This window comes from Cydia fagiglandana, chromosome 20 (genome assembly GCF_963556715.1).
Source record: "Cydia fagiglandana chromosome 20, ilCydFagi1.1, whole genome shotgun sequence".
Classification (NCBI taxonomy): domain Eukaryota; kingdom Metazoa; phylum Arthropoda; class Insecta; order Lepidoptera; family Tortricidae; genus Cydia; species Cydia fagiglandana.
The window spans coordinates 12,774,394-12,801,314 of NC_085951.1; the positions used below are offsets into that span (position 1 = coordinate 12,774,394).

General features: G+C 40.6%; 1 protein-coding gene across 1 annotated transcript in view; it reads left to right on the forward strand.

Annotated features, from left to right (window-relative positions):
- LOC134674896 (uncharacterized) overlaps positions 1-15,149 on the forward strand; it is a 29,985-nt gene extending 14,836 nt beyond the window's left edge. Inside the window, exons 5-7 of the mRNA XM_063533052.1 lie at positions 1,705-1,795; positions 12,063-12,140; positions 15,049-15,149. Of these exons, the coding sequence (XP_063389122.1) occupies positions 1,705-1,795; positions 12,063-12,140; positions 15,049-15,143 (264 nt within the window). The 3' untranslated portion in view covers positions 15,144-15,149. The remainder of the gene's footprint in view (positions 1-1,704; positions 1,796-12,062; positions 12,141-15,048) is intronic.
- Positions 15,150-26,921: the final 11,772 nt, after the last annotated feature.

Sequence of the window (26,921 nt, forward strand, 5' to 3'; positions counted from 1 at the left end):
AGTAAATTACGTTCTCGACGGCGTTTATGTCAGTGACAAACTGATGGTAACCGTACTGTTTACGAACCCACGGTAACACCGACGTGTCCGACGACTAGAAACTCCGAGATAACTGCACCACAGAATAAATGTTACAAACGTACAGAAGGTTCATTATTATTATGTATTTTTTTTTGTCTTTTCCATATCTCGGAACCATGGGATCCCGGACCTTTGGGAGGCGTACGTGGGGCCGAAGCCAACAGCGCAGAGGCCCTTTAAGACACTTTAAAAGCAAGGGATACACGTGGCGGATACCATCCCCGAACGCACAATGTGATACATCCGGAGATGGTCCCCGCCAAGTGCAAAGACTATTGCAGTGCAGCACTTTTGTGCTGCGATGGGAACTAAGGTCATGGGCTAGAGATTTGAAAGTTGGATGGACTGGATAATGGGCTATGGGAGAGACTAGCGGACACCTGCCGTGACAATCAGTCTCAAAATTGTGTAAGACAGGTGGTGACTCGCCTACTCATTTAGTGGGCCCTACAACGGCCGCACGCACAGTGCGACAATAGGGCAACACTTCGGAGCGGCTGTAAGGTTGTCGAGAGGTGAGTCTGCGGTAGCCAGATCCCGGTGATCCGTTCAGCAGGCCGCCGGCGTTATGACATTTTACACTTCCAACCTGGAGCATAGGTCCCGCTCTTGCGACTCCACTCTGGCCGGCCATTCAAGGCAAGCACAGAGGCGAGGGCCAGATGACAGGGCCCTCTGGAATAGGGGTCCGCGGTGTCGCCACTCACCGTCAGCTCGCCACAAGCTGCCCCCGCGGGGGTATTATGTTCATTATTGTTATTAATTAACCCTTTCGCCGCCATTGACTTGATATAAAGTCCGAACATTTCGTGCCCCACACGCCACGACTTGATATCAAGTCGTAGTTTTGGTCAAGTTCGTATACGAGCATTTTTTGACATGGCGCTGATGACACTTTATTACTTCATTGACGAGGCGGCGGAACGGTTAAAACTAAAATATTACTTTGCTAATACGCAAAAAGATAACGTGCTAGTCAATCAGTGCTAACATACTTACTTACTTGCGTATTTTTGCATGCAATTAATGTTCCCACCCTCCCACCGCAAAAATAAATACACAAATAAATATAACAAACCACCACCGAAAGAACAATACTCGACACTCGTTTCGCCTCTCTACGAGGCATCTTCTATTGACGGTCTGACGCCCGGCAACGGAATGACTAGACCTGTCATTCAGTCATTCCGTCGTGATTTGTCATTTATTAATCTTTTCGCCGCCACGTCAATGAAGTAATAAAGTATCATCAAGGCCATGTCAAAAATTGCACGTAAACAACCCGAATCAAGTCGTGGCGTGTGGCGCACGAAACGCCATCTTTTCGAGCGATGGTGCCATACCTTTGACCTACTCTCTAGTAGATGGCGATGATTAATTGACATGTAACAAATTTAACACATATTACTTTGACAATATTCCTCTATTTAAAATTCTCTTTGATATACTTATGGGCATTTTAATCATTGTAAAATGCCCGTAAGTATCACGAGTACTGTTGAATATGAGACAAAGAAAAAAAGTGTCCCCAGTTTTTCATACAAATTTTGGGCCTTGGTCACTTTTTTCTTAGTACTTATAATATGACATTTATTTCAGTTTAACAAACTTGTTTGTTTCCAGGTGTACCTGCTTGTGGCGTTGATAGTCATGATGGGTATCGCGACGCTGGGCCTCTTTAAGATCAACAGATCATGCGGCCTCTTTAAAGATGGTAAGCTAACATACACACACACAAAATGCACTTACGACCCGATACGAACTTTAAGATACGTCAAATATTACGTTTAGTTTAGGGATGAAAATTTTCGAAATAATCAAGTGTTTTTACGGGTATTTTACATTTCGTTTTTTTCGGTATTTTTTTTTCAGAAAAATTTAATATGTCATACACAATGCCACTGATGAGAGATGATGGTGTGAAAGTCAATACGAGTACACTGCCAGAAATTTTGTTTGAAGAAAAATCACATTTTATACCGTTTCTAGATCTATTAATTGACGTATCTTAATGTTCGAATCGGGCCGTCAGGGTAGTGTAAACTTGACGACAATTCATTCGTAGCATATATGCGATGCTTGCTACGCCGTAGCTCGTATCAACGTATGGAAAAAAATCAAGCGTGAATACGAAACACCGTCAGATAGAATAAAACTTGATTGCAAAATATGCCATTAAAAAAGTAATGAGAAACTTAAAATAAAAATACCGAGGGGTTAGGGAAGGCCGGTATAGGGAGCGTGCGCGTTGGAGGCCCTGCCATCTTGTGACCTGAATCGGAAACATATGTGCACATGTACATTGCCAAAACAAGTGCTCCATCTACCGTTCTCATCAGTACGTTTCGTTGTGCATAGTAGGTTCTGCCATCTTGTGGGCTACATCGGAAGCACAAACGACACATTTACGCCTCGCGCCAAAAATCTGACGGCTCCTATGCTGCCCCCTATAGTTCGTGCACGGGGCCTATCTATATAAAACTCATTTCAGGGAATACCGTTGGCAAGAAGTCTCTTATTTATACTTGTACATATTACGTACGTCACTCAGACAGTCAGAAAGGAAGAGCTCAAATTCTGTTCTACGGACCTTCTCAGTGGCGGATTTCCCATAAGGCACAGTAGGCCCGGGCCTAGGGCGGCAAAATATTAGGGGCGGCAAATTGTGACAAAAAAATTCGCTGATGATAACAAAAAATAACTCAAAATTAGGCCAGGCAACGAATTCTCAAAAAAGGTACCTATAGAGGGAAATGCATGAAACACAATTTTAATTTGACTTCGTACCTAACTTTATTTGGACTATCTAGGAGGTGAACATATCAAAAGTCCCCGGCCGTAGTCCTTGAGCCGGGGGAAGAAAGGGGTTTGAAGGTCACATTTTTCGGTTTTTCGCTTAACTATACGTTTTAACGACATGCTCATTATACAAAATGAAAGCGGGTAAAATTTGCTACAAGCTACAAGTTTTTTGATATCTTGAGGGCCCCGTTTTTAGGGTTCCGTACCTCAAAAGGCAAAAAAACAGAACCATTATAGGATCACTCGTGTGTCTGGCTGTCCGTCTGTCACAGCCTATTTTCTCCGAAACTACTGGACCAATTAAGTTGAAATTTGGCACACATATGTATGTTTGTGACCCAAAGATGGACGTGTAACGTTAATAAATGAATTTTAAATATGGAGGCCATTTTTGGGGGTAAATGAGAAAATCAAAAATTAAAGTTTTTCAAACTATATCGTGTTACATATCAAATCAAGGAGCTCATTGTAAGAATCTCAATTTTTTTCATAATTTTAGGATAAATAGTTTAGCAGTTATCCAAGAAAATAGGCAAAAAATGACCATTCCCCTCCCCTCTTATCTCTGAAAGTACTGGGTCTAAAGACCTACTAATTTGTCCTTTAAACTTCTCTGGAATTCGCTGGAGGCCAAAAGAAGGGAAAAAAAAATTATATGAGTGTTTATAGGTATAGCAAAAAAAATGTTTTTCTTGTTTCTTTTTTAGATTTTTTGAATGTTTTTGTAGGTACATTAAAAGTCAATGCTATTGGTAAAACTGTCACTTAAAATGAATAGGTAAGTATTTGCTTATTTTTTTCGCAAAACCTATGTTCCCATGATCATATCACAAGGACGTATAGTTTCTGAGATATACCTAATAAGCGGAAAACCGAAACATGTGACCTTCAAACCAAACTCCCCTACCCCCGCTCAAGGGGACTTTTGATATGTTCACCTCCTAAAGAGTCCAAATAAAGTTACTAAGTTAAAAATGTGTCCCAAGCATTTCCCTCTATACTTTTTCGTTGCCTGACCTAAATGTAGTCAATATGATGGGTGATGCTGAGAAAGGGGCGGCTACAAGGCCTGGGGCCTAGGGCGGCAAAGACTGCAAATCCGCCACTGGACCTTCTGTAAGTGAAGTTTGTGTACAAATGCAAGGATTAAACTTAGGGCCCTTACGCACTTGCGGCTGGCCGCTTAGGCGGTTCGATTGAGCGGCCAGCCGCCTGACGCGGTTGATTTAGCGGCTGGCCGCCATGGCGGCTAGCCTCGATGAAACCGCGATGCAACCGCGTTAAGCGGCTGGACCGCTCGACGTCTTCTTCCCATTGTTTTCGTTTTGAATCTCTATCCTTATATACTGCTCCTTCACAATTCCAAATAGCTTCTCGTTGTTGAATTTCAAAAATGTTTTTTTCTGTGTCGAAGTTCACGGCTGCGCAACTCAAACGTACAAACTTTTTGGTAATGGTTTGTCGGGGTAATGGGGTAATATAGAATGCTCCTGGGACTCCTGGGAGTATCCTTTTGGGTGGACATGGACATCCCCACTGTCTCCCGCTAACGGTACGATGAGTTTCTCACGCAATTAAAACTACGCTAAATTACACAACAATTAAATAAACAATACTCCTTTTACGCTAGACAGAGATGAACTAATAAATAATACAATAAGGTTACAGATACTTTAAAACAATAGTCAACCATAGCGGTCGCAGTTTGTGCAATAAACATAGTGCAACTTTATGGCTAGGCAATCGGGTCCGAGTTACTAGACAATAACTGTTATTTTCTTGCTTTACTATAAAAATAATCTATGTATTTTATTTTTAAATACTTATAAATTATTATATATCTACATGCTAAATAATATTGTAGTGGACGAATACGTCGGCTACAAACTCATCGGCGGCTCGCCGCACCGTAAACCGCCAGTGCGTATAGACAAGTTGGCGGCCAGCCGCGAAGCGGGCCGCAGCTCTTCATTCAACCGCCGCGGTTGAAATTTTGTGGCGGTTAAGTGCGTACGATCACAAGCGGTTGCATATTAAATTGCAAAAGCGGCTGGCCGCGCGGCCAGCCGCCCCCGCGGTTAACCGCAAGTGCGTAAGGGCCCTTATTCGAGCGATAAAGAGGCAGTCGATTTTCGCGTTTCCCGGTAGGCCCTTGTTAACAAACCGCCTTGATGCATCAGTGTCATATTTATTTGTCTGTGAAAACTTGTCAAAAAAACAATCTAAGGCACATTATGTATAATAAGTTACTCTATGGTTTACTAGCTAGCTTAGTGCTGCACTCTGGCGGCAGAACATTGCATTAATACCCCCCTTTTATAAACTAATTTAATGTCACAGAACCTAGCAGTACAGTCAGCAGCAGAAGTTGCTAAGCGGGCGAGGTGTTCAAAATTACCTTGACACCAAAGAATATAATACTCACTAGGAGAAGAACGGTAACTCCATACAAAAAAATGTCCCCAACCGTTTATACGTTTATACTAGTGGCGCCGTCTTTGTGTACCAATGGAACTAAAGTTGACAACCGGTTTAGCCTGGCGGGTATTGGTAGGTAGTAATTCTGTTGATAAACATATTTGTTATCTTCATATCACGAAATATATGCAAGATGCAAATATTACCCCTTGTTTGTGGTATTATCAATTGATTTAAATAAAAGGCATGTTTATGTTTATAACATTATATATATTATTTATTCAAAAATGTTTTACATATAAAAATATACACAGAAAACTGGCAACTGGCAACTTAATAAAAAAAATTGACATTAATAAAGCGCATTCACAAAGTTTTCAGTACCTTTTATACAAATAACATTAGGCATGCCTACCTATTACACTTTACACACAGATACACTACACTTTACACACGGCATTTTACACAGATTTCCAACTTGTATTCATACATTTCTTCACGGTTAATTAATACGCTTTCCAGATGCGTTATGACTCGGTTCCTTCTGAACCCACTAAAGTTGTAAATTTCACTCTGGCTGCTTCAACAGCCGTTGCTCCGCATTTAGCACATTTTCTATGTGCATTGCTGTAATCCATGTAGGTACAGACTTACAGTCTTAAGTGGTACGTAGCGGTACACGTTGTATGTATTATTTAAAGAGTTAATAAATAAAATTTTCGTTATGAACTTTAACCACAGCAGTTGGACAGAGTCATTGACAAATATATTTTTTATTATGGTGGGTAGACGTACCTACCCTCCATATATTTTATGAACATTGATAAAGACAGTTGGAAGCAAATATTCATTATAAAACTTAATCGCATGTAATTAAGTTTTAAGCGTTTTAAGTCCCGTTTTATGATTAATATTGTATAAAATTCGTGATAATTTAAATCAGAGTAGGGAAATGTTGTGTAGGGGGCAATGTTGCTGTAGAAAAATGATTTTATTTTTATTACTCGCAACTTTTTCCCGGAGGCCAACGCACACATAGAAGCTTAAGGCGCATACATGCGCAATTATTTGGGGACATAACTTTCTTAGGAAGTGAACAGGCCTTGCTTGACACGCTCTTATTCTCTTAACACTAAAGTCAAGATCATTTAGAAGACCTCGCCCGCTTAGCAACTTCTGCTGCTGACTGTACCCGTGTAAATCCATCTGTGATCTTATCACCAGCGACAAAACAAAGCAAGCGTCAGCTAATCTAGACCATCAATCAAAGACCGTTGAACCTAACCCCTCAAAAGGCTTAGCACAAAAGACCAGTGTTGCCAACTTGGCATAAATGATGCCAGATCTGGCATATTTTCACTCGCTTTAGCACCAACATTTTCCATTTAGCATCTGGCATATTTTTTAGCATAATTTAGTCTAAGCCAAGTTTGCACCAACTTGGCAGCAACAATATGCGCCATCGCCTTATGTGGTTCATATTTTCATATGAATTTTGACTTTTGTGGACGGATGGACGTCAACGGACTATATAAAGTTGGTCAAGCAGATCTTGTCAGTAAAAAAAGGCGGTAAATTTGAAAAATTAATGTGTTTTAAGTGTCTAATTTAAAGTGATATTTTAGGTCGTTTCTCAAAAAGTTGGCACCGCCAGGTTAAAATTTATGTTTTTCAAAATTTTTGCATTTTCGCATGTTTTTTTATTGGGATCGTTCAAAGGCAACTTAAACTATTAGAAAATGTGGAAGGGAAGCAATTCCTTCAATTAGTTTAGAAGATATAGGCGTTTGAAATTCAGGTGAATGATATCAACGGCAGGTGAAAGATATTTTGTCTCCAGGTTATCGATAGTAGAAGCAGGTTATCGAGAAATAAGTACAAATTCCAATGAAAATATTGACAGGTTATCGAGAGGCGTCATTAACCTGTGTCCGTTGCCGTTAACCTGGTTTCTTGTCATCATTCACCTGTAATGAGTGTCATCCACCTGTCCACCACATCATTTCAATGCCTTCTAAAAATAATCGAAAAATGTGTCATCTTCAATAAAAAGGGAACTTATTGTCCACCACGATGATTAAAATTTTGGATTCTGACCCACCTCACCTTCGATTCGATTCCCAATTTAACAACAAGTTTCTGTGAATAAGTAAACATTCAATCTTGCTGTCTATTCACCCTGGCAGTACCTAGTGGAACTCAGGTTTGGTGCAACATAGACACACGCTGTTTTGGTCATCCAACACGTCTTGATGAGCACTTGGAAGTGCAGTACCCAAGATAGAGCTGATGCTGAGCCCTCGCAGTACCTACTGGAACTCAGGTTTGATGCAACATAGACACACGCTGTTTTGGTCAGTCGACACGTCTTGATAAGGACTTGGGAGGGCAGTACCCAAGATAGAGCTGATGCTGAACCCTCGCAGTACCTAGTGGAACTCAGGTTTGGTGCAACATAGACACACGCTGTTTTGGTCATTCGACACGTCTGGATGAGGACTTGGGAGAGCAGTACCCAAGATAGAGCTGATGCTGAACCCTCGCAGTACCTAGTGGAACTCAGGTTTGGTGCAACATAGACACACGCTGTTTTGGTCATTCGACACGTCTTGATGAGGACTTGGGAGAGCAGTACCCAAGATAGAGCTGATGCTGAACCCTCGCAGCACCTAGTGGAACTCAGGTTTGGTGCAACATAGACACACGCTGTTTTGGTCATCCAACACGTCTTGATGAAGACTTGGAAAAGTGGTTACTAAGATAGAGCTGATGCTGAACCCTCGCAGCACCTAGTGGAACTCAGGTTTGGTGCAACATAGACACACGCTGTTTTGGTCATTCGACACGTCTTGATGAGCACTTGGGAAAGCAGTACCCAAGATAGAGCTGATGCTGAACTCTCGCAGTACCTACTGGAACTCAGGTTTGATGCAACATAGACACATGCTGTTTTGGTCATTCGACACGTCTTGATGAGCACTTGGGAGCGCAGTACCCAAGATAGAGCTGATGTTGAACCCTCGCAGTACCTAGTGGAACTCAGGTTTGGTGCAAGGTCAGGTCTGGTTAGGTCCGGGTTCAGGTTCAGATAAGAGCCGGGATCCAGGTCCAGGTCCGACTCCGGGTTTGAGTCTAGGTCCGGGTCCGAGTCACAGTCCGGGTCCGAGTCCGGGCCCGAGTCTGGGTCCGGGTCCCAGCCCCAGTCCCAATCCAAGTCAAAATCTAAATCGCCAAACGTGTACTATGCATCGTTGAAGAGTTCTGTTCTATCATCAGCAGTTCCACTTCATCAAATGCGACAGTTTTTAATAAAAATGCTTGATTTTCTGATGAAAATCCAATTGCCTTTAAGATTTGAGGAATTCCCTCGATTCCTCATGGATCCCATCATCAGAACTCGGGATTGACAAAAATGCAGCTTATAAACTTATCTTGCTTAACAAACATAACAAAGAGGACAAATCGCCAAACGTGAACTATGCGTCGTTGAAGAGTTCCGTTCTGATCTTCATCAGTAGTTCCACTTCATCCAATGTCACTTTTGTGAATGTATATGCTTGATTTGTAAATAAAAACACAAAAATCACTATATGTATGCCTTTAAGATTTGAGGAGTTCCCTCGATTCCTCATGGATCCCATCATCAGAACTCGAGATTGACAAAAATGCAGCTTATAAACTTATCTTGCTTAACTAACATAACGAAGAGGACAAATCGCCAAACGTGAACTATGCGTCGTTGAAGAGTTCCGTTCTGATCTTCATCAGCAGTTCCACTTCATCCAATGTCACTTTTGTGAATGTATATGCTTGATTTGTAAATAAAAACACAAAAATCACTATATGTATGCCTTTAAGATTTGAGGAGTTCCCTCGATTCCTCATGGATCCCATCATCAGAACTCGAGATTGACAAAAATGCAGCTTATAAACTTATCTTGCTTAACAAACATAACGAAGAGAACAAATCGCCAAACGTGAACTATGCGTCGTTGAAGAGTTCCGTTCTGATCTTCATCAGCAGTTCCACTTCATCCAATGTCACTTTTGTGAATGTATATGCTTGATTTGTAAATAAAAACACAAAAATCACTATATGTATGCCTTTAAGATTTGAGGAGTTCCCTCGATTCCTCATGGATCCCATCATCAGAACTCGAGATTGACAAAAATGCAGCTTATAAACTTATCTTGCTTAACAAACATAACGAAGAGGACAAATCGCCAAACGTGAACTATGCGTCGTTGAAGAGTTTCGTTCTGATCTTCATCAGCAGTTCCACTTCATCCAATGTCACTTTTGTGAATGTATATGCTTGATTTGTAAATAAAAACACAAAAATCACTATATGTATGCCTTTAAGATTTGAGGAATTCCCTCGATTCTTCATAGATCCCATCATCAGAACTGGGTTTTGACAAGAACGGGACTAATCTGCATATACTTATACTTTTTACAAAACATTTTAATATATGTCTAAAACTAAAAACCCTCATAAGGTACCTTTTCCCGTGGGACGTCACAAATCTAGTTTGAGTATATGTAACGTGGATTTTAAATAATTATCGATCACCTGTCATATGGCAGGTGAATGACGCTTCGTTCACCTGCCATTGCATCATTCACCTGACTTTTTTGGACAGGTTAACGAGACTTAAGACAAAAGTACAAAAATTTGTATAATATGCAGCTTTAACAGACAGGATAGTTTTTATTCCTAAATTAACACACAAAAGCGATATAACCGCTATATAATTATATAGTTACGAGTATTAGTTGTGGTATCAGTGACATTAACCTGCCGCAAAATCTCATCCACCTGGCAGTTTTAGCCAGGTGGACGATATGCAGGTGATGGGGAAAATGGCAGTTATATCGCGAATACACAAAATGTATTAGCTTGATGAACTCCATACTTAGGCATATAAAACTAAACTATTGTTTACGTTACATATCTTGATAGTAATGCGATAGGTTACATAATTAGCAAGATATCGACTCCAGGATAAAGAGTACTTACCCATTACAAACTCCAATTTCCGATACTTTGTCGTTTGTGTTTTATTTGCGAAGCACAATAACCACGTCTTCGTCCTACCAGGTGATAGCTGATGAGTGACGGCTTCAGCTCGTGCGGAGTGAGACGGGAAAGGTGCGGTGGGGGTTATACAATCGTCGTGAACGTGACGCGCCAGGTGACTGTTAAGAATTGCCTTGGACAAACTTTGAAGCCGAATAACTTAAAATATAAGTATAATATTGTTATGCGATAGTAATACTTTAAAAGTTAAGGATATATGTTAATAAAATACGGTAATGCCGTTAAATTAAGTTAATATTTTGTGTGGTTTTCATAGCTCGGAACATCAGTACCTCGCGTTGGGACACGGCAGGTTAACGGATAAACGTAGTTACAATTTTTTTTTTTGTAATCAATATTTATTAAATCTTTTTCAAAGTATTAGGCCTGTGTGTAAAAAGTCTCTCTAAATATGTATAAATTTTATATATATAAAAATAGTACATAACGAAAAAAAAGTTCTAACATAAACCTATTTACAGGTGGCGATGCCAACTTTTTGAGAAACGACCTTTAGCATTTTTTTAGCATAGATGTTCCAAAAATCTTTGGCATAATTTTGGCATAATCCAGACATTAGTCTAGCATTTTTTCAAAATCCGAGTTGGCAACACTGCAAAAGACTCCAGCTGTGTGTTTAGGTTTATTACCTCCTCTGATCAATAGTCCGCCCGCATCCTCCATATTTGCTGACGAGGCGAAAGAAACGTAAACACGCGACCCTAACTCAAAGCAATAAAGACGGTTTTCGTATGACAGTCACGCTGTACAGCATAGTACCTGGATCTTGCAATATGAGAAAAAATAAGGGTATTTGAACGTGATTGGTTTTCTGATAGATCAATGACTGGGATGAGATAAATGAAATCAGTCGGTGCGCGTTGGCAGATGTGTTTATGGCAAATTCGGAATATTATCTTTGTTTTTTGTACAGTCAGCACAAAAATGCAACCAGTAAAAAAAACTATGCAAATTAAAAAAAAATCTGAATCGGTCTCCTGAATTTCCTTTCACCCTTTACCAGACATTTCAAAAATGATAATCGAATGTCGGTCAAATTAGATAAAAGAAAGCGTTTTGAGGAATTAATTCCCAGCAAGCTAGAAATCGTTTAAATAGTTTTGTGATTCTTAGACATCAATTTTTATCATGATTAGAGTAAATTTTCCGTCGGTCGTACCGTATTAAAATACAAGCTAAAAACTAAAAAAAATACCACAACTGGAATGGAGTAACCTCGGATTACATTAATTTAGAACTAAATGAAGGTATTAAGATGATTCAGCTTGCTGGGAATTAATTCCTGGAGACAATCTAATTTAACTGGCCTACTTACTGATCGAAAGTAGAAAACATGTTTGAAGTGCCGTATGTGGGAAATATATATCCCTTAGCCTGGTAAAGGGTTAAAAAACTTGTGTGCCCATTTGTTGCTACATATAGGTACAGTCATCAGCAATAGTATCTTACACAATTAGGGCCGCAAAAATATACGACGCGCTCTTATTGCGCTCCAAATAAGAACGTGTCACATATTTTTGCGGCCCTAGTTGTGTAAGATACTATTGCTGATGACTGTACAATTAATTTGCATCTAGCACAACTTCGCCGCGACTTAGGCAATATTTTCAAGAAAAAGTTACATCGGTCACGGTCTAATTATTGTTTTTTTTTATTCAGCTCCTAAAATAAAGGACGAGCAACACCGGCTGGCTAACTTGGCGTGCGTCAGCGGCCTGCTCACTTTTTTCGGTGCCGGTAAGCGCAGTAGCAGAACTAGCTAATCGGGCCAGATGTTCATAATGATCTGCACGCAATTTTATTGATAAGAGACTAAAAGAGTGAGACGATCAATGTGTCCAAAAGACTAACCACTTAAGTATTACCTTACCTATATGGATATTTATGCTACGAGCACAAAAAATTTCGACCAATTTTGAAATTTTAATATTAAATGTTATTTAAATCAAAATTATTTGATTATTCCGTACTCGAAGGGTAAAAACGAGACCCTATTGATTCCGCTGTCAGTCTGTCTCTCTGTCACCAGGCTGTATCACTTGAACCGTGATAGCTAGACAGTTGAAATTATCACATATGATGTATTTATGTTGCCGCTATAACAACAAATACTAAAAACAGAATAAAATAAATATTTAAGTGGGGCTCCCATACTCCCATACACCAAACGTGATTTTTTTGCCATAATGGTACGGAACCCTTCGTGCGCGAGTCCAACTCGCACTTGGCCGGTTTTTGTTTCATTCGTCTGTCTCCAAATTTCGATACCTGTATTTATTAGTCGCCAATACTAAAACGTTCAATTTCATAACCAATCACTCTACCCAGGAATGTTTCCGCTCGTTATTATCAAATGAATCATTATACAGTTAATCATGTTAAGCCAGACACGGATTATCTGTCGGGTCTCCAGCTGATTGCACTGCACTCACACTGATCATGCACCACTATTCGGGAATATTAATTGGGGATCGGATGCATTTAAAAGGGCATTTTCACTTAACGTGCACCTTTAACGGCCGGTTAGCAATCGTTACATTACAATACTGACGGTCAATGTCAAATCCCATACATTTTGTTAAGAATGTAACGGTTAGACGTTACTGAAACACGACTTAAGTTGCGCTTTAGTGCAAGTTAAAATGAAAATGCCCAAAAATATCCCTTTTGCATTTCTTACTAAATGTAGGACGCTTTTGGAGGAAGTTTTTGTAGGAAATACAGTGAAATACAGAATAAGGGCCAGTTGCACCAACCACATTTGGCAGACTGATCAACGTCAGCCGGCGCGCCCCGACGCTTTACTATGAAACTTTCCATACATAAAAATTTAGCGAACTCTTTAACGATACGAACAGTTTGGTGCAACCGACCCTAAGTAACTCTATCTACCTACCCGCCAAATTTTATTAGAATCTAATAGGGGACGTGCGCGTTGGACCGTCTGCCATCTTGTGGAAAGCAATCGGAAACATGTGCACATTTACATTGCCAAAGCAAGTGCTACCGTTCTAGTCGGTACGTTTCCTTATGCATAGTAGGTTCTGCCATCTTGTGGGCTACATCGGAAGCATAAACGACAAATTTACGCTTCGCGCCAAAAATCTGACGGCTCCCATGCTGCCCCCTATAATTCATGCACGGGGCCTATAGAAATGAAAAAACGACAACAAAATAAACAAAACAACAACAAAAACAAAATAAATAATAATAGCCTGAAATAGACTTTTTTTTTTTTTAAAATAACGCTCGGCCCATAAGTGTCCTAGGCGTTGTGGGCATGAGTCCTCACGATAACTAGTTCCTGGCTTCCAAAAATTAAACAAATTTAATGTTTTTTTCCGAACCTAGCAGTTTATCCAGAATAAGCCCGTAATGGTATAGCACTGAGCACATTATACTAATTGCGGAATGAAACCTGATTGGTGCAGATGGCTGATGACTCGCAATGATTGATTGGGTCATAATGTTTTGCTATAATTGTGACTAATATAGCACAGGGCCACTTGCACCATTCCACTAACCCGGTCACCATGGTTACCAGTACAATTTGACACTGGGTTAGCGGTTCAACCGCTCAACCCCGGGTTAGGGGGATGGTGCAAGTGCCCTACTATTACTAACTAGCAAAATCTGACTTTAGACATGAATGGATGTCTATTTTAGGTACAGTCACCTGCAACAATATGTTACACAACGAAGGCCGCAAAAATATCTGGCACGATCTTATTTGTAGAGCCATAAGAGCGTGTCACATATTTCTGCGGCCATCGAAGATCAACATATTATTGCAGGTGACTGTACTATAGTCGGTACTAGCGACACGCCCCGGCTTCGCACGGGTTACACAAAACCTTAACAACTTATATACCTAAACCTTCCTCAAAAGTCACTCTCATCATTTTCATCATTTCAGCCTATTTACGTCCCACTGCTGAGCACAGGCCTCCTCTCATGCGCGAGAGGGCTTGGGCTATAGTCCCCACGCTAGCCCAATGCGGATTGGGGACTTCACATACACCTATGAATTTCTTCGCAGATGTATGCAGGTTTCCTCACGATGTTTTCCTTCACCGAAAAGCTAGTGGTAAATATCAAATGATATTTCGTACATAAGTTCCGAAAAACTCATTGGTACGAGCCAGGATTTGAACCCGCGACCTCCGGATTGAAAGTCAGACGTCATATCCACTCGGCCACCACTGCTTGGGGTCTCAAAAGTCACTCTATTGATAGGTGAAAACTGCATGAAAATCCGTTCAAGTGGGTATAGAGTTTATACCGAACATACATACAGACAGACGCGGCAGAAGAAGCGTATTGATAAAAAACATTGGGGGATATATTGAACCAAAACTGTAGCTTAATCCTTCTCGGCGCACAAATTTCCTAATGATTTTGATGAGGACAAAAGTTAATTTTCTGCCCTTCGGCCTTTCAACTCTCGGCTCGCTTCGCTAAACGAAGTTGCCGCTTTCCGGCTCCAATCGCGCAGAAAAATTGTTATACATACCTTGGCAAGTAAGAAAGCCTCAGATCACATGATTGTCGACCTTGGCTTATTTCTTACTTTACTGTCCTATTATATGTAATATTACTATTACGGTCTGGTGTGGTGAAAATGTAATTTTATACTTTGTTTCAGTGATATACTTCTTCTCATTCGTGGTGGTGTTCAGCTTCTACCACTTCAGATACGTCCGCCGCGCCATCTTGCTGCACGAGGCCGAGTGCGATTAGTGCGAGGCCGGCAGCTTAGTGTCGAGGCCGAGTTCACCTAAAGCTAGAGGCCTAAAGAAAAATTTGCTGCTTAATTAATTGTGACCAAGTATGCGAATTATATTATTGTGTAATATTTTTATTGTCTTATTATCTACGGTGAAAACTAGTTAGCGACCCGCCCCGGCTTAGCACGGGTTAACAAATTATACACCTAAACCTTCCTCAAGAATCACTCTATTGATAAGTGAAACCAAGGTGAAACCGCATGAAAATCCGTTATGTATAGTTTTGTACTCCAAAAAGTCGGAAATACGGGGTTTCTCGAGGTCTACAGCCAGTACCGTCTTTACCGTAAGGGCACACGGGGCCCGTGCCCCTATCCTCAGGGGGCCCCAAAGGACAGACAGTAACAGTATATTTGATTACCCATAGTAAATAGAAGATCATAGTAGAAACATGTTAATTAGCTTTCTTTACTTTCCAAAAGGGCCCCAAAATCTTATGTGCCCAGGGGCCCCAGCATAGTTTATGACGGCCCTGTCACCTCACAGCTCACAGAGCTAGTAATAGCACAGAATAAATAATAGCACTACCGTACAGAAAGGAAACTTCCTACAAAACCGAAGTTTGACAGCGATTCAGGGTCGAATCATGCTATCCATTTCTAACATATGGCACTATACCTTTCGGCTATTTAGGGTTGTCAAAATTCAAGTGATCTTATCTGTGGTCGTGCACGCAAAAGGAAGTCAAGTGGTTCCAACCCTAAAAATTGCTCGGAGCAATGCTGAGCCGAGCGGAGCCGAGTTTGGCCGAAGTCAAGAGTTTCGCACCCCTGGTAATAGTTGAAAGTTTTCCAACTTGGTTTGTCACAGTGCAAACCCAGCAGGCGTTAATGGGCGTAATATGTCACGCCGCAGCTGGTAAAAACGGCCCTCGAATATAAGGCGATTGAATACGGCCACAGCAAACTTGTACTCACAGCAGGTCTTACAGGTTGCGGAAAGTTTCAATAAAGTTGGAAATGCTCTCGGAAGAAATTTTAAGAAAGAAATAAAGTTTCGTTTGATTCCCATACAAAAATATGAGAAGGTTCCAAAATATTTGTATGTGAAAATTTCGCAATTTTGGAAAGTGACTGACCTGACATCACATCAGTAGTTAGTTCTCAACGCGGTGTTTTTTTAAAACGTTCTCTGTTCCAAACTGAACTGTCAACCTTACGGATTTGTAATAGGCTTTCCGTGACCCATATGTGGGGCACGGACAGTGAACGTGTTAAAGTCCGTTAACTTCGGGGTATGGCTAAGTACAGTAAGTATATAGAAACTCCGTGTATACTAGGATAGAGTTAACCCCAGCAGTTAATGGGACCTGAGTTGCCTTTTTTTTTTAAACTGCTTGTAAGGAATTTCACCAGATCTTAATATTTTTCGGAAAAAAAAATGGATAACTAATTGATACTTAACTCGTTATATTTAATGGGTTTTATTAAGTAAGTAATGTAAGTATAGTACTAAATTCATACAGTGACCCAAAAAACGACGATAAAAACTATCCACAATTGTATATGACGCAGTAAAAAATGTCATCGTATTTTAGGGTCACTCTGTATTGGCTAACCTACTGTAGGGCTGTTTCCTTTTCACCATTCCACGGTCATATATCACAATAAGAGACCGATAGAGATTAGTGGCGGGGGTCAACGAACTCTATCCTTATAAGTACAAGCCTTTGTGGCCGTATCGACTTTCCTGAGTTGGTTTTATTTGAGAAACCTTTTCTATGGAATTTCACTACATGTTAACTATTACCACAGAATAAAATAATAGTACTAGGTACAGAAGACTCACTCTCTAACCACACGCGTATGTTACGATCAGGACAGATATGGCCGCTAGGTGGCGACAGCGCCACGCGAGGCTAGCCACCAAAATTGGTATGGAACGAATGTAGGTACTTGTACCTGTTGCAAAGCGACGAAATCGCGGAGTGACCCACGCCTGCTATTACCGAAAAGAAAAATGGACAATAAATGCGAGTACATGCGAGATCCATACAAAATAAGTTGCGCACACGCTAGCTAATATTATGTCAGTTGTCAGTGACAAACTGGGGGTAGCCTTACTTATCAGGCTACATTATTGTGTCCATAATTCAGCAAGTCTTTTCGTGTGCCCGAATTTGATAACAATATTGAACGAAAGTTGAATTCAGTTTCCAACTTCCTACCTGTACTTGACAGGCTGCTGACAACTGGGCGGAGTTCCAAAATGCCTTAAAAAAAAATTTTATTTTTAGTATTTGTTGTTATAGCGGCAACAGAAATACATCATCCGTGAAAATTTCAGCTGTCTAGCTATCACGCGCGGTTCATGAGTTACAGCCTAGTGACAGACAGGTGGACAGACGGACAGCAGAGTCTTAGTAATCGGTCCCTTTGGGTACGGAACCCTGAAAAAGCAGGAAATCTCATGAGGGGCGTATTTCATAAAAGTACAATCGATCAATATAAAACACAACCGTCATACACCGCGACCTTTCTGCTCCCAGTTGTAGGATAAACGATAAAACAGTCGATAAAATAAGGCAAGGCCATACATAAAACCGCTGTAAATTTACCACAGACTATATAACTACTAAGACGACGCATTTATTAAGCGTTTACAGGACCAGGGGCACAATTCTCGAACGATATTAGTCTAATTCTATTAGGGCAACTTGCACTATTCACTAACCCGGTGTTAACAGGTTAAACCTGTAGTTACCATGGTTACCAGTACAATTTGACAGTGGGTTAACGGTTTAACCGGATGGTGCAAGTGGCGCTTATAGTTAGTTTTTTTTAGCATTAGAAAGAACTCCACAGAAGTAAGCGTACAGTTTTTATCAGGCTCTTTACTTAATTGTTAATAATTATTGAATTATCTAATGTAGCACGGTCAATACATATAATTTACTTCAAATTATTACCGCTAAAAGTGCCGGATTTGGAACCACAAGCTTACTTCTGCGAAGTTCTTTCTAATGCTAAAAAAAACGAACTATAGTGTGTTATCATGACAACCCATACAATTTGACAGTTCGTGGACTAATAATATTAGTCTAATAGGTATCGATCGAGAAAATGGCACCATGATTTTGATAAAGTGTGGATATGTCAACGTAAAGCCGCTAGTACTACTATTATTTATTCTGTGGTAAAGCTACGAGCAAACGAGCACATCGGAGTTGTATCTTATCATTTTATACTACGAGACTTCGAGTATGACAGCCCAGGTTTACACCCTAAAACTAAATTAAAGTTATGTACCTAAGCGCCTATGTGTGGTGAGTGACCTGGTGACCTCAACTTGTCTTAAATGCTTCGTCTAAAAGTTGAGATGGTCTGTGGAACTGTATCAATTTACAACATTGACATCGGTAACACAATCTTCGAGGGTCATTAAATTATACAGCTTGTACCGCCTATAAACTGCGGAATTTACTAAACTCGGAAATAACGACAAAATGGCCGCCGTAGCCGCCATTTTACAGCCTCTAAAGTCTGAACCAGCGGTCGGCAACCTTTTAGCAGCCAAGGGCCACATAATAGTTGACGGAGGTGACGCGGGCCGTACTTTGTTAATATTTATGACTTTATGAGACATAGTCGTTTGTCACTATTACATACAAAATAGCCAAGGCGGGCTCTCTGGCCGCAAGTGACAGGTTCACGAGCCGCATGTGGCCCGCGGGCCGCAGGTTGCCGGCCGCTGGTCTAAACCATTGACTACTTCGCGTAGATTGTGTTCACGACATTGAAATGGCACAGGGAAGCCACTGATGGCTCCTCTACACGATGGGCCAACGCCGGCCACTCCAAGGGACCCATACATGCGGTAGAATATGAGATAGCAATATCACTTGCTCCCTCTAACGCATAAATGCGGCCCTTGGAGTGGCCGGCGCTGGCCCATCGTGTATAGGAGCTATGACAGATAGTCGGGGTATGGGCCGATGTTGATTATATTGATGTTTTTTTTTGTTACGAAATTAAATTACCATAAGCAGACGTTTTTGTACCTCACAGGATTTTTTAAGACACGCGGTATAATTGCGCTTATATTCATTTGGTTAATTAATACCTAGATTCTTACTAGTTTGGCGCGGTGACCCAAAATGAGTCTTGGCCTCCAACACAAAAGCACGCCATGTCACAGAATAAATAATAGTACTAAGTACAGAAGACTCACTCTCTAACAAAACGCGTCTGTTACGATCAGCACAGATATGGCCGCTAGGTGGCGACAGCGCCACGCGCCTTATGGCAAACCCCAAAATTGGGGCCGAACGGATGTACTTTTAGCTACCTGTAGCAAAGCGACGAAATCGCGGAGTGAGACACGCCTGGCCATGTATCTAGGTATTAACCAAATTTTATCGAACCCTGACGAGAAAACGAAAATCGTTCGTAAATGACGATTCCCTGAAAATAACGTACCTACTACATTCTTGCGAGATACAAAATTTTCTCTACTCCATCGTGAACAAATGAGAAAAGCTTTCCATACGAATTGTTAAATTAAATCTAAAATCGACAACTTCTCAATCCCTGGCGCGCATTATCATATCCCAATTACGATCTGGCACTTGCGATAAGCAACTGTCAAATTGCAAATTTGCCGATACGGCGCCCTCTTCAAACTTCGTGTGACAAATCACACCCGGGTGGCCTGGAACGTCAGTTACGTACTTAGAGGATATAACCAACGGAGACGCCATGTCTATAATTTTCGGTACAAAATAGTCTGCCGTTTTTTTGCGGGGGAGGGGCACATCATTTGTATACGTAACGTCAACATAGCCATGTCAGATAAACATCAGTCCATACATGTGTTTGACATGTGGTTGACCATTGGCCGCCTTTTTTCGACAGAGGGGAACGCCTGTTAATGACCACTCCGAGGTTACGTATAAGTAGCTTTATAAGGACTGTAAGCACAGTGCTAGTTACTTGCCTTGACAGTGATCATTATTTATTTCTTTATTTATTTATCGTCTTAGGTTAGGTATTTTTATAATATGAATATAAAAATAAAATATAAAAACACTGATCATTATTTATTTATTTATTATTTATTTAAACTTTATTGCACAAAATATACACATATGTTGCCGTAAAATTGTAAACACTCGTCAGTTTATAATATCGCTAGTTAAATTATAAACTGTCGGTAGGGAGATTACAATCTAATCTAACCTAACCTAACCTATACGTTAGATTATAAACTAACGGGTTCACAATCTTACGGTGTCATATACAACAATGTACAAATGGTGAACTTAATGCCAAATGGCATTCTCTACCAGTCAACCATAACCATAACCAATGGTGGAATAATAGAAAAATAAGGCAGTGCACAGCTAAAAACCTATTCATAAAATGTTTTAAGCGAGCTTTTTTTTATGTAATAGTCAGCAAACGAGCAGACGAGCCGCCTGATGGGAAGCGGTCATCGTCGCCCATGGACATAAGCAACACCACAGGAGCCACTTAAGCGTTGCCGACCCTTGAGAACCCTAAATACCCGCTTCTTGTAGAATCCCATGTCTTAGCGCAAAGCTTGGTGAAAATGTATTTACTTTAAATATGAAGTGAACACTTTTATAGTCCGACAAGAAATTGTAGAACATCATTGAGCGCGCCACTTCCTACGTAAATGTCATTGAAATTCCACTGCCTCTACTAAGCTTACGAAGCCTTAAACTATTTTAAACATTAAAATATTGTTCAAAAAATACATCTATCTTTTATTTGTTTCACATATATAAAATTTATAAAGATAAAATTAACTAACAGCCTCTATGCACCTACTATGTGATGATGATCGAAGGATCATCATCACATAGTAGTAGTTTCGACCGTGGCGACCACTTCGACTCCTAGTTAGCTCGGCGCTCGTGCGCCCGAATATGGCTGACATAGCCGATCTTGGAGGTGAACCTCCGCGCACATTGAGGGCACGTGAGACCACCAGCCACATAGTGGTGACGTGCTGAAGCAGGTCAACAAATTCCGTTATCTGGGACCTACTATGTAAGCAGTACCTGACTCTTAATAACTTAGTCTGAATCATATCATAATAACTTTTATCTCAACAGTTGCAGTCTGAGCTTGGCACGGTAAGTGCTTAAACCTTGCAAGTTTATGACTAGATCCGTTTAACTACCACTAAACTAACCACGGTTACTTGCACGCTAGCTTGCACGGTGTGATCCGTACTTTAGAGACTTAGACTATGCTGCAATTACATACCTCCTAAAGTTAGACGATCTTATTTAAGTCTAGCTAGATGACTTGACCGATTCAAACTAAGATATTTTCAGGAAAGTTTACTTATATTTTGTGGGTTCGAGGTAGCGGAGGACGGCCAAGGCCAAGTCTCATTTTGGATCGCTGAACAAACGGAATGGAACATCCTCCCAAAACACAAAATCCCAAATTTGAACCTATAGTGCAGGGAATAGAGTTAATTTTTGATTGTTTGATTTTTAATTGAAATTTAACCAAAACAGATGAAATGCAACTCTGTTCCAATTGAATATGGTTTAAATTTCATCGAACAGAAGGAGTACTATAGGGAGGACTTTGGGCCTTAGGAGGATTAGACCTACGGCCTCATTCGAATTTTAACACGTTCGTGGTCGCTCAGTCACACCATTTGGACACCTAAATTTTGTATGGAAATTTTGCGACTGTTATAGCATATCTGTCACTACAAATATATCTTTTAGGTTTGTATATGACGCGTGATGCTATACAAGGCGGATGCTATGCAATCCGCGTCAATATGAAGTATATTTTTTATATGCTATGTGACAACAAATGCTATACAATTCGGATGCATAAGCATCTCCGTCACATGACGTAGTCAAGATGTGATCTTATATGACATCGCATGTTATAGCATTCATTCATCGTACTTGATGGACTTAATGGCTGAGACTTCTGACTACCTAGAGGCGAGATTTTTGCTCTAAAGACTCATTGCTGACCTCTTCAAACATTTTTCTACTTCTGTTTTGTTCCCCCATTTCTTATCATTGTAATATTATGTCCTTCTCATACATGCCCCATCCCAAGCACGTTCGTCATTCATTGGACCTAAAATTATGTGATACTACACATCATGCGTTGGAGACCGCATAATATGTCTGAAGAATCTAAATGCCCACTCATGGCATGTTGCAGAGAGCCGAGTAAAGCCGGTTGAGCTCTCATAAAAGAGAGAGGTTTTTTCTTCCAGCTGTCCAAGGTATACGCAGCATTTACGCCACCACCACTTTCAAAATCGTCAATCTCTACCGCATTACACTTTTTGAGTTCCCTGTAAGTCACCGCCGCTTTAAGTTCTGGACGTAAAGCGTCCACCACTTTTCCTGTCAAGCGATGATTCACCCAACTTTATATTCTTTTTCGGATGCATCTGCACCAAACATAAGGCGTGAAATATACAAGAATTATGCCACAATACTTGTCATAAACGTTCTTACCTTGTAAGAGGTGACCATCGAGCGCCAGCAGGCTTATAATTCACAATTATATCATCAAAACTATGACTAGTAACGTAATTACTTGAATGATAGGTATACACATTCATGCCTCACTTTTTCACATTCACCGTTATCAAAATTTGATTGTAGCACAATAAACCACAAGTAAACATGTTTGTTTATTAAAACACATTGAAAAACTTAAAGAAATTGTAAGAAAAACATTAATAATGATGTTATAAACAATCCGTAAAAATGCCTATCGCGCACGAAATTCACCCAAATTGCACGTGTCTACTCCCAGACGCACCTGCCCGGCTACTAAGGGAGCTGCCATACAAAGACGAATGCTATAGCATTTGCGTCACAGAAAGGGGGGCCCAATTGGAGAAGTCACAGGATAATTTTTAACTTCGATAAAACTATGTAAAATGGCAGTATGCAAACTTTGAATCTGGTGACTGGTAGAGGAAAAGTTGGTGAATAATATTATAATGTGGTAAAGCGGATTGATAAGCATTCCACTGCAGAAATTTAAAACGAATAACGGATGCTATAGCATGCGCGTCACCAGGAGTAGTGCAAAAACGGATGCTATGCAATCCGCGTCCGCGAACGTGTTAAGATACGTCAAAAATTTGCTAAAGATACGACAAGGGTCGGATATGTCAGTGTCAAAAGTGACGTTACTTCAAACAAAGACGTCCGTTTAGAATCAGGCCGCTAAATGATTAAAACAAAACTCCCAGACATTAAAACAAAATTTGTGTAAGCATACAGCTCTCATATGAGCCCTAGGGACCACATCAATCAATTCATTTCGTATTATCGTTGGTGAACGAACGTGTGTAACTAGTCGTCGGCCGCCAGTGTTACGTGATCTTAAGGTAGTTTTTTTATTGAATTTACCCACAGACAAAACATCCTCCAGACTGAGCATAGTCGCGCTACCCCCTCTGCCACGCATACGGTAATTTTACTCCATGTTCGAGTCGAAAGTGTCTTTGTGTGACGTCCGTGTCTTTGAACGGACCAATCACGGCACGGGACTTCGCTCACCTCGTCCCGCGCACCCCCGCATTATTGGCATCATCGATTGCATGAAATAATTGCTCTAAACTCGGTCTAGAGGATTCTTAGTCTATGGAATTTACCCCTTTTAGGTGGGGAAAAAAATGATTTTTTTAGGGTTCCGTACCCAAAGGGTAAAACGGGACCCTATTACTAAGACTTCGCTGTCCGTCCATCCGTACGTCCGTCCGTCCGTCCGTCCGTCTGTCACCAGGCTGTATCTCACGAACCGTGATAGCTAGACAGTTGAAATTTTCACAGATGATGTATTTCTGTTGCCGCTATAACAACAAATACTAAAAACAGAATAAAATAAAGATTTAAATGGGGCTCCCATACAACAAACGTGATTTTTGACCAAAGTTAAGCAACGTCGGGAGGGGTCAGTACTTGGATGGGTGACCGTTTTTTTTTTGCTTTTTTTTGTTTTTGTTTTTTTCATTATGGTACGGAACCCTTCGTGCACGAGTCCGACTCGAACTTGCCCGGTTTTTCTCCTCTAGAGGTCGCAGTTTTTAACCGATTCTGAGCAGGTCCAGTATTTTTTTAACGAGCCTATAACCCATAGACATAATATATATATAGACGGTGTCTCAGCGAGCTGTCACTGTTGCCACTTTTGTTTAGTGTACGATTAACAATGAGGCCCACGTTGCTGTAGCCATGTCGATAAAGTCATATCGATAAACTATCGACATTTCTTGCAATTTTAATTTTACTTCAAAGGCTTAACGATACCTAAAATGACCAAAAACGCTTTTATTCTTTATTGTGGTTATCAGATTACAATTTTATAGTCACGCCCCAGCAGGGTACCAAGGGAAAGTTCAGATATTTAATTAAAATACATAAATACCTCCTAAAATAGGTGTTCCCCAAAAATTGAATTATATTATTATATTATAATATATTCATTATCCATTAGCATTTCAATTATGTTTATGTTTAACGAAGATATTGAAGCTTCAATTAATCGCTATTTCGTTCCGCTGTGTAGCGTTTATCGATATATAACATGATTAAAATCGACTTTTCACATCCCTAAAAGAGCACACATATACGCTTTTACGCACACATACACAGCCTGGGCGCATCAAGAAAGGCAACACTTGATTTGAAGTCCACCTTGTCAACAGTATGGTTGTCCTTTTTTGACAAACGGCATTTTAAAAGAGCGAGGAGAGAGAAAAATGTTACTAGTTGCTGCGTCGTGAAAGAGAACAGAAAAGGTTGGGCCCTTGCTATAACCTATAGTTGGCAGTTATGTTTATTCACTGCTGGGCAAATCAAATAAAAAACCGGGCAAGTGCGAGTCGGACTCGCGCACGAAGGGTTCCGTACCATAATGCAAAGAAAGGCAAAAAACAAAACGGTCACCCATCCAAGTACTGACCCCGCCCGACGTTGCTTAACTTCGGTCAAAAATCACGTTTGTTGTATGGGAGCCCCATTGAAATCTTTATTTTATTCTGTTTTTAGTATTTGTTGTTATAGCGGCAACAGAAATACATCATCTGTGAAAATTTCAACTATCCAGCTATCACGGTTCGTGAGATACAGCCTGGTGACAGACGGACGGACGGACGGACAGCAGAGTCTTAGTAATAGGGTCCCGTTTTACCCTTTGGGTACGGAACCCTAAAAATGGCGGAGCAAGGAGGGTTTTAGTGGTCACAGACAGAGGCAATGGTATTTTATTATCCCGATCTGGTCTCGTTAGGTTAGACCAGTGGTTTTTAACCTTTTCAGTCCGGTCGCACGTGTACGTTTGTTGTATTATTATATTAGGTTAGTTTATTACCCCCGTAAAATACCAGTTTTACCCCCACGGGGGTAATTACCCCCAGGTTAAGAACCACTGGGTTAGACTATCAGAATAACTGCCACGTCCTAAAGTGACAGACATTCTTCATTCATCATAACATGTAATGTGACGTACTTATATTCAAGGTAGTCTCAGGTGGATAGGATTTGAATTGCTTTTTAGGGTTCCGTACCCAAAGGGTAAAACGGGACCCTATTACTAAGACTTCGCTGTCCGTCCGTCCGTCCGTCTGTCCGTCTGTCTGTCACCAGGCTGTATCTCACGAACCGTGATAGCTAGACAGTTGAAATTTTCACAGATGATGTATTTCTGTTGCCGCTATAACAACAAATACTAAAAACAGAATAAAATAAAGATTTAAGTGGGGCTCCCATACAGCAAACGTGATTTTTGACCAAAGTTAAGCAACGTCGGGCGTGGTCAGTACTTGAATGGGTGACCGTTTTCTTTTTGCATTTTTTTCCGTTTTTTTTTTGCTTTATGGTACGGAACCCTTCGTGCGCGAGTCCGACTCGCACTTGCCCGGTTTTTTATGAGACACGACCTAGTTACTTTTTTTTATTATTGTAGGTACCTAAACGGATTGCGAAGATCGACACTGTGGGCACAGAATAAATAATAATACTAGATACAGAAGACCCACTCTCTAACAAAACGCGTCTGTTACGATCAGCACAGATATGGCCGCTTGGTGGCGGCAGCGCCACGCGCGGCTTATGGCAAACCCCAAAATTGGGGCCGAACGGATGTACTTTTAGCTACCTGTAGCAAAGCGACGAAATCGCGGAGTGAGCCACGCCTGGGGGACTAGTCTAATGACAATCGGTTATACTTACATAGCAGACACCACACCAGAGCAGGTGGCCCCGCAACAGAAACATGCCTCATGCACGAAAATTATACTTTGTTTAGTATTATGATTTTTATTATTGCATATAATAAATAAATAAATATGAGGGGGACATCATACACAGATCAACCTAAACCCAAACTAAGCAAAGCTTGTACTATGGGTGCTAGGCGACGATATACATACTTATATAGATAATTACATACTTATATACATAGAAAACAACCATGACTCAGGAACAAATATTTGTGTGATTAGCACAAATAAATGCCCTTACCGGGATTCGAACCCAGGACCCTTATTATATTCTTTGCCCGGGACCATCGGCTTCGCAGGCAGAGTCACTACCCACTTATAGGCCAGACCTGTCGTCTATACAGGGTGATTCAGGAGACGTGAGCAGGACTAACACTGCGCATTTTGTAAATTATAAGCAACTATTTCGTATCAGTATTAGTGAGATTAACGTTAATTTTCACCTCGTGTTGAAAAAAAAATCATTAATTTATTTACG